We start from the raw sequence: 7,684 nt of genomic DNA, 5'->3' as shown, positions 1-7,684 counted from the left end.
TCGAAAAGTTACTTTGAACACCAAGAATCCCAACGATGGTAAGTTGGGTCCGAACTGGGAAGGGCCGTACAAGATAACTGGAGTAACGGGTAAAAGGTCGTATCAGCTAGAATCCATGGACGGACAGCGGTTGCGCAATAACTGGAATGTGGCTCTTTTGAAGAGATACTACTGTTAAGGTATGGACACCTACCCTCGTGTTTGTTTTATTAATCTTTCTTTTTTGCAGGTAGTCGGGTACCGGATGAAGTTAGATGTTAGGTCTGAAAACACGGGTTGCACTCTTTTTCTTAGTTCGATATTGTCCCAAATTGGGTTTTCCGATAAGGTTTTTAATGAGGCAATAAGTACAACGTGTTACTTGATAAAAACGAAGCTAAGTGTCCGGAAACTCGGAGGTATACCCTACGAGTGGGATTGGATAGTGCTTGCTCGATCATGCAGCTCAGATAAACACTAGGGGACTACTATACCCACATCGAGGCTTACCCCGTTAAACAGAAAACGAAGCAGTTCAGCAAAGCAGAACGCCGTTAGGTCCTCGAAATTTTGTTTCTCACCTTCGTCTAAAATCGGACCTTATGTATTAGGTTTTGATGTAAGGACCAAACGATCAGAATGAATCGTGTCCACTTAGTATTTGCTACGGTAAAAACAGAAGGAAACGGACAAAGTCTTCACATCATGTACGTGCAAATACATGCAATATAAAAATTATTGATAGTTCGGATTATTGCATTTTGAATACGTCTTCTTAGACACCCTACCTCGGTAGTCACAATCGAATTTCAGCATCATTTTACTCAAATACCCCCCTACACCGGGGACTATAGTCGAAATTCGACAAAGGCAACAAGGTCACATTAAACCAAGCCAAAATCTTTAACACCCTCGAATGGGAACTGCTATATCAGAATTTGCTAAGGCTGGGATTCAGGTGTCCGAACCTAATCCACGATAAGGGAACTATCGAAAAATATCAGCCCTAAAATGCCTAATGTGATTCGGAGACGTCTGAATTCACAGAGCATAATTAAGTCCCATGGGCAAACCACTTGATCAAATCCCCGGACAAATTGTACTGGACGAAGAGAAAAGCCAATACTTAGGCACAGCCCGGAAAAATGACTCCAAGCCTTTGTTTGCTCTTTAACGGGGTTGACGATTAGGGAAAAAGTCATAAACACTCAGATAAAAGAATAAAGAGAATTGGAAAGAAAGAAAAATGCATATTTCATATATGAAGGTTCTTTACATCCGAGATTTCTAGAAGTTAAAAATCAAAAAACAAGCCAAAAAGGCAAAGGCAAAATAAAGACTAAGTGCAGGCCCTGGTCTACCCGGTGCAGCTGGAACCGGAATGCTCGGATACTGTCCGCTCGGAATCCTCGGAGTCGGTATCGAGGGCTCTCTTGGCTTCCTCCTCGATCTTTCTGGCTTTAAGTATTAGGGTCGGGAGGTCCCCAAAACCTTGTTGGGCTTGCTCAAGGGTGGCCCTCCGGGACTTCCACCGTTCATACTCCACAACAATCGTGGTATGAGCCTCGACAACCTCCACATTCTTAAGGGCCTCTGCCAAACCGGCCTCAGCCTGGGCCAGTTTGCCCACTAATTTCTCTCTCTCTACATCAAGGATTCTTTGGACTTGAGTAGCCCACTCGAGCTCGGCCTTGAGAAGGTCATTGGCCTCGGCTGTCTCCTCGAGTTTGGTTTTTAGCTCGTCGCATATTCGAGCCCTATCCTCGACTTTCTCTTGGAATACCCTCATCTTGTCCTTGTACTCAGCATTCTCGGATTCACCCAGCCGATGCCTCTTGGCCATGCTCACGGCATCAGTCCTGATCGAGTCAAGCTCTCTCCGAAGTTGAGAGATAGTGGCCTCGAGTTCACCAAGCCTCGAAGAAAAACGAGCATTATCTTGGCTAAGGCCGACTTTGTCCGCTTCCAGGAGCCGGTTCTTTTCGACCATTTCGGCTAACTCATCCCTCAACCGAAATTTTTTGGCCTTCGCTGCTTCGAGCTCGGATTGAAGGGTGGAAAGGGCAGCTGCTCGGCTCAATTGATCCGCCTTCACTTGCAAAAGGTGCTGGAACTCTCCGTTTCCCGACCCTGGGCATCCAGCTGGCCCTTAAGGTCGTCAACCTCTTGCTGAGCACGGATGAAGGCCTCATTGACGAGCACCACACTCTGTAAAAGAAATGAGAAGTTAAGCTTGGATAAACGAGAAGATAAAATCCACATTGAATTATGGAAGGATGGGCTAATAAGCTTACTCGGTTGCCCGCGTGCATGCCCTCGTTAATGAGACTCTGCCAGGGGACTCCGATCATCTTCCGCTTATCCGAGGCCGAGACGAGGGGCCTCAGATAGCTTGCAATTCCCACGGGACGGGACAAGAAACTGCAGTCCTCGGGGACGGTAACCACGGCCGATCTTGTCCTTCTAGGTTCCACACTCGGGGCCGGGAAGTTATGCGCCAGGCTATCTCTTGAACCAGTTTCGGTAGCCCGGTTAGCTGCCCTCGTGACTCGAGGGATAGGGAGATGCCCGAAACCGGAAGCTTCCCTGGTTGCAGGAGGAGTATCCGAGAACATATCATCAAAGTTATCCGACATCGGAGCTGGAGTTGGGGAAGCCGGAGCAGCACCAGCAGCCTCGGTAGGATCAGGTGCCTCGGATGTTGCAGCTGGGTCCCCAGCGGGCAGTGAGCCGGTATCCACTAAAGCCTCGGTGTCAGATATTGGCTCAGCTCCTTGCTCGGCCTCGGCAGTCGAGTCGAGCCCGGATCTCCTAGTCCTTTGCAAGGGAGTCTCCTCAGATGAAACATCACCTGAAATGTCAATGTATTCAATTGACCTTAGAGGAGTCGGGTAAAGGATTTCTTCCCCACCTGTGTGCAGAGCCGGAGCGGAAGGTCCTTCCCCGACTGAAGGAAATGGTGGAACGGTGGCTTCTTCCTCCGGAACAGACTCGACGGAGGGGGCCACACCGACCCTTCGGATAATTAAATCAGGCTCTACTTCATCTCTTGGAGTCTGAACGACGCTCCTTGCCCTTTTCTTCGGTTTCTGCCCTTTTTCCAAGGGCTTTCTCCGCCTTTTATTGGTAGCAACAATAATACGGGATGTCCCCGCTAAATCAAATTTGGGTACCGGCGCAACTTGCTCGGCTGCTGTCTCCGGTCTTGGCACCACCGAGCCCTTGGGTAAACCTAAATACCGAAGAGGTTGTAGAAAGGAAAGGAAAAAGCAGAAGATACAACATATTCCAATTCAAGCATAGTATTACCGTGATTTTGGGCAACCCATCGGCCACGCAACAGGATTCCCCATGTCAATTCTTCATGGGTGTGTTGACCGAGGAGTGCTCCAACCCACTCATTCATGTTCGGGACGGCCGGAGGTATCCATGCCACGGCTGATAAAAAGAGAAAAGGGGAGAAATAGTGTGAATACAAGTGTTTGACAAAACATTCAAGAATAATTATTAAAGGGAGAACTGAGAAACTTACGGTTATCGTTCCACTCCTCCGGAAGGGCATATAATCAGCCGGAATAATGTCCGCGGTCCTCACCCGGACAAAGCGCTCTAACCAACCTCGGTCTCTGTCTTCATCCATCTTCGCAAAAGATCGGGTTCCGGCCTCCCTTGGCGAGCTTTATCACACCCCCTCGGAATCGCCTCGGGGAATATAAACGGATGAAATGTGTCATTGTAAATTCCTTTTTTACATTGTTGGCCAACAGCCGGAGGCAGGCCACGGTCCTCCAGATTATCGGACCAATTTGGGCCAGGGTTACGTTATATGTCCGGCACATCTCCAAAATAACCGGGTCGATTGGGGGGTCGAGCTTGAGCGTAAAGGGATAGGTGTAAACGTACAAGAAGCCTTCCCTATGGTCGGTGATAGATTCGTCCGGCCCGGGGCGAACATTTGCACCGGACGATTATCCCATCCGCAATGAGCCCGGACCTGATCAAGTTTATCCTCGGTAATGGACGAGGGATATCGCCTTACATCGTACCCTCTATCCGCAACCGAGGAAGGCTTCTCGACTTCAAATTCTTTGTTGTAGTTGGGTTTGGATGGTACTATGTCTAAAGCGATGGGCTCAACAACGTTTTGCCCCTTGGGTTGAGAAGTCGGCTCGGCTCCTTGAGAAGAAACCGAGGGAACATCCTGGGAGGTTGTTTCGGTGTTGGCAGACATTTAGAAGTTATGGAAAAGGAGATTGGCGAATTCGAAAAGAGAGAAGGAACAAGTTAAAAAATAAGAAAGAGTGGAGGAGCAGTTGAAAAAATTCAAAATGGCAAAGTGAGAGAAGAAACAAAGCAACACTTTCGGTAGGAAAACAACAAATGAAAAAGTTGGCAAAGTTGGTTTTCTTACACACAATGTAAGCAACAAATTGAGAGGAAAAAATGGTTGAAATCAGCTAGAAATATGAGATGAAGATGATTAGAAGTGGAGAAGAAGAAAGTGAAGAAGTAAAATGGAGAAATGAAAGGGTTAAAAGCCTTATATAGGCATGGGAAACCAGCGGTTACAGAGGCCAACCAACCGGGGAATGCCACGTGTCCCACGTTTAATGAGACGTGATTTGAAACGACGTGCGTTACGGTGGTTACCGAAATTAGCCGTTCGGGATGAGACACGTGGCTGATGGCAGAAGGACGCGACATAACTGTTCCCGCCAAAACGAAAAGATAGGAACGGGCTTGTGGACCCGCCAATTTTGTGACTTATCCACTTCCCGTTACTCCGGTAAAACTACCATCCGGAAAGTGTGGGGACTAACTGTATACGGTGAAAACCGGATGTATATGACACCGGTAAGATCGGGAACCGAGGGTAGGAAGATACAAGCACGAGCATGAAGTTTTTCCTCCAGACCGGGGGGATTGCACAGATGCGGTTGATCCGGGAAAAGTGGAGTAAATCTGTTTGGTCCGGTATCTCCGGACCAAACTCTGCATCGCCGTTAGTCCGATTTTTCCATGACCAAATTGATCGTGGCCGTTAGTCCGGTTTCTCCATGACCGAGTTGATCGTGGCCGTTAGTCCGGTTAATCAGTTACAAAATTGCCACGCGTCAAGACCGTTCTGTCACATTGTACTAATAACCGTAGGGGTGACAGACCATACGGCCTAACCTTATCCTTTTAGGGTTTTTCTTTATTCTAAAAAGGCTTTATGTTGTATGTAAGGCCCATAAGGCAAAACTATAAATAGTGGGCATTTCCCTACTTTTGAGGGTTAGCTTTTTTGAGATCAAGAACATTGTAGTAGAAAATATATATTGGAGCTCTTTCTTTTGGTCCGGATCAGTGGCATTTTATGCTTATTCCTCCAACATATGGATCAGTGGCATTTTATGCTTATTCCTCCAACATATGGATCAGTGGCATTTTATGCTTATTCCTCCAACATATGGATCAGTGGCATTTTATGCTTATTCCTCCAACATAGTTGGCTTAATTATAAACATCCGTATCTTTATTTAAATCATTAACGCACATATTCACACACATATATATATATTATAGCACGCAAATCCATAATTGTCTCTCATAAACCCAAAATAGATTAAAGTTTATCACATATCCTATACCTCACTTACAAATTCAATTGACTACCTAAATTTGGGGTAAACAGATGTGTCAATGACATCTTGTATTTCTGGCACCTTATACAGTTTAATGGCTTTACTATACAACTAGTTTTGTGAGTTTAGTGTCACAAATTTAGTAATTGTACTATTATAAAAAAATAAATGTGACTTTAGTGTTACAAAAAAGTAAATGATCATCAGTGAACTTTCATCCGTTTGAAGATAAATTTGGCTGCTAACTGAAACTAACCAAGGATATGTATGATTAAAGATTGTACATGTTGAGGTAGGGTTGCAGATCAGTGCTTGTGAGTTATTGCTAATAGTGTTTGGTTTCTGGCCTACAAGATTTGTTTGTTTAAACAATTTATTGTTACCGAACAGTTTTGAGGTTCATGAAAGCATAGAATAATCTGTAAGTTACTTCTTGTAAAAGAAAGAGATTAATCTCTTATGTAATTGATTGAATTTCATTTGGATAGACATGGATTTGCTTTGAGTATCAAGGTAGACTATGGGAAAGTGAAGTTACTGGAGCAAGCTTCTTAAAACACACCCTTAAGAAGTTAGCTATGTGCTCCGGAATATTTCATAAAATTGAAGCAAGGGCAAAGGTGTAAATATACCCCTCAACTTTGCGATTTAGAGCAGATATACCCCTTGTTACAAAAGTGGTGTATATATACCCCTGTCATTGCAAAATGGTATAAATATACCTCTGTCGTTACAAAATGGTGCAAATATACCCTCTTTGCTGACGGGATTTTTTTAAAAAAAATCATTTGGGTTGTTTTTTAATTAAAAAAAATGTCACGTGACTTTAAAAAAATGTCTACCTATTTTTTTTTTTTTTTGAGTAGACATATTTTTCTGAAGCCACATGGTAAATTTTTTTCTTGGTGTGTCGTGTCTGGTTCGTTTAAAAAGATATCTCCGTGACTTTAGAAAAATAAGTCTACCCACTTTTTTAAACAAACTAGACTCGACCCACCAGGAAAGAAAATTACTATGTGGCTTTAGAAAAGTATGTCTTCCCAAAAAAAAATGGGTAGAATTTTTTTTAAGGTCACATGGTATTTTTTTCAATTAAAAAATAACTTAAATGATTTTTTTTTTAAATTCCGTCAGCGAAAATGGTATATTTGCACCATTTTGTAACGGCAGGAGTATATATACACCACTTTTGTAATGAGAGGTATATCTACTCTAAATCGCAAAGTTGATGGGTATATTTGCACATTTGCCCTTGAAGCAATAAAAGAGAATGAAGTTAACTATAAAACCAGCTAGTTACACTCATTCTTTCTATTTTTAAAATTGTATTCTAGGAGCCCATATAAACAAAATAAATAAATAGAAAACCCTTTGCTAATTTAAAGTTTTAAACTCAGCATTAGTTGGATCTAGAGTAAAACTATAACTATTACAGCAGCTCTAATCTCATATTTCCTCATTAACTCAGAACAAAATCCTTTTATTGACAGGCTTCGGAGAACCAAACCCACATATGCGACAAATACGAGATGACTTGAGACTAGGGGTGGGCCAACTAAGATAGGATTAGCTGGTTTAAACAAATGAATGATATTAATGTTAGGTATAACCTCATCATGCTAGGGCGTAATGGTTATATCTCAAGAACATAAAAAGCCGTGTTTAAAAAGTTGAAGAAAATATCTAAAAGGGGAATCGAAAATAAGGTAGAGGAGAAAAGTTATGGTACGATAGATAAGAGGATTTCCATCCTTAATCAAAAATTTTGGATTCGAGACTTGTGAATTTAAAAAAAAAATCTTTGTAGGAATTATCTGCCCTGATGAACTGACGTAAGATCTTATAACTGTAAGGTGCTAGACTTTTAAGCATCACTTATCCTCTAAATCGGTACATAAGGTTGATTTGTAGAAACCAATAATACACGTTGATAGAAAATAACACAACGACTGCCTTTGAGAAACATTCAATATTTTTTTGTGACATGACGAAAGAGGAGAATAACACAAAATTGTTTTTACCCGACACCCGATGTTTATGTTAAATCAATCAAACACTTGAACATACATTTGCCTCCC

The 7,684-nt window shown here is 42.9% G+C and overlaps 1 protein-coding gene across 1 annotated transcript; it reads right to left on the bottom strand.

Moving 5' to 3' along the window:
• Positions 1–1,033: 1,033 nt before the first annotated feature.
• Positions 1,034–3,619, bottom strand: LOC132631271 (uncharacterized). The gene is made up of 5 exons (XM_060346865.1): positions 3,598–3,619; positions 2,891–3,211; positions 2,555–2,830; positions 1,553–2,109; positions 1,034–1,081 (listed from the first exon to the last, which is right to left on the bottom strand). The coding sequence occupies exons 1-5, from the start codon at positions 3,617–3,619 to the stop codon at positions 1,034–1,036; spliced, it is 1,224 nt and encodes a 407-aa protein (XP_060202848.1).
• Positions 3,620–7,684: the final 4,065 nt, after the last annotated feature.

Source organism: Lycium barbarum, chromosome 3, assembly GCF_019175385.1.
Source record: "Lycium barbarum isolate Lr01 chromosome 3, ASM1917538v2, whole genome shotgun sequence".
Classification (NCBI taxonomy): domain Eukaryota; kingdom Viridiplantae; phylum Streptophyta; class Magnoliopsida; order Solanales; family Solanaceae; genus Lycium; species Lycium barbarum.
The sequence above is the reverse complement of the archived record's forward strand: the minus strand, read 5'-3'. Positions and strand labels throughout refer to the sequence as shown.

Bases quoted from the DNA above. Each gene is read 5' to 3' on its own strand.
- LOC132631271 (XM_060346865.1), bottom strand. From the start codon at position 3,619: ATGGATGAAGACAGAGACCGAG. The intron at 3,212-3,597 runs GTTGGTTAGAGC...TTCGGTATTTAG, and splicing joins GGATGAAGACAGAGACCGAG to GTTTACCCAAGGGCTCGGTG. The intron at 2,110-2,554 runs GTTTCGGGCATC...CTGGATGCCCAG, and splicing joins TGCAACCAGGGAAGCTTCCG to GGTCGGGAAACGGAGAGTTC.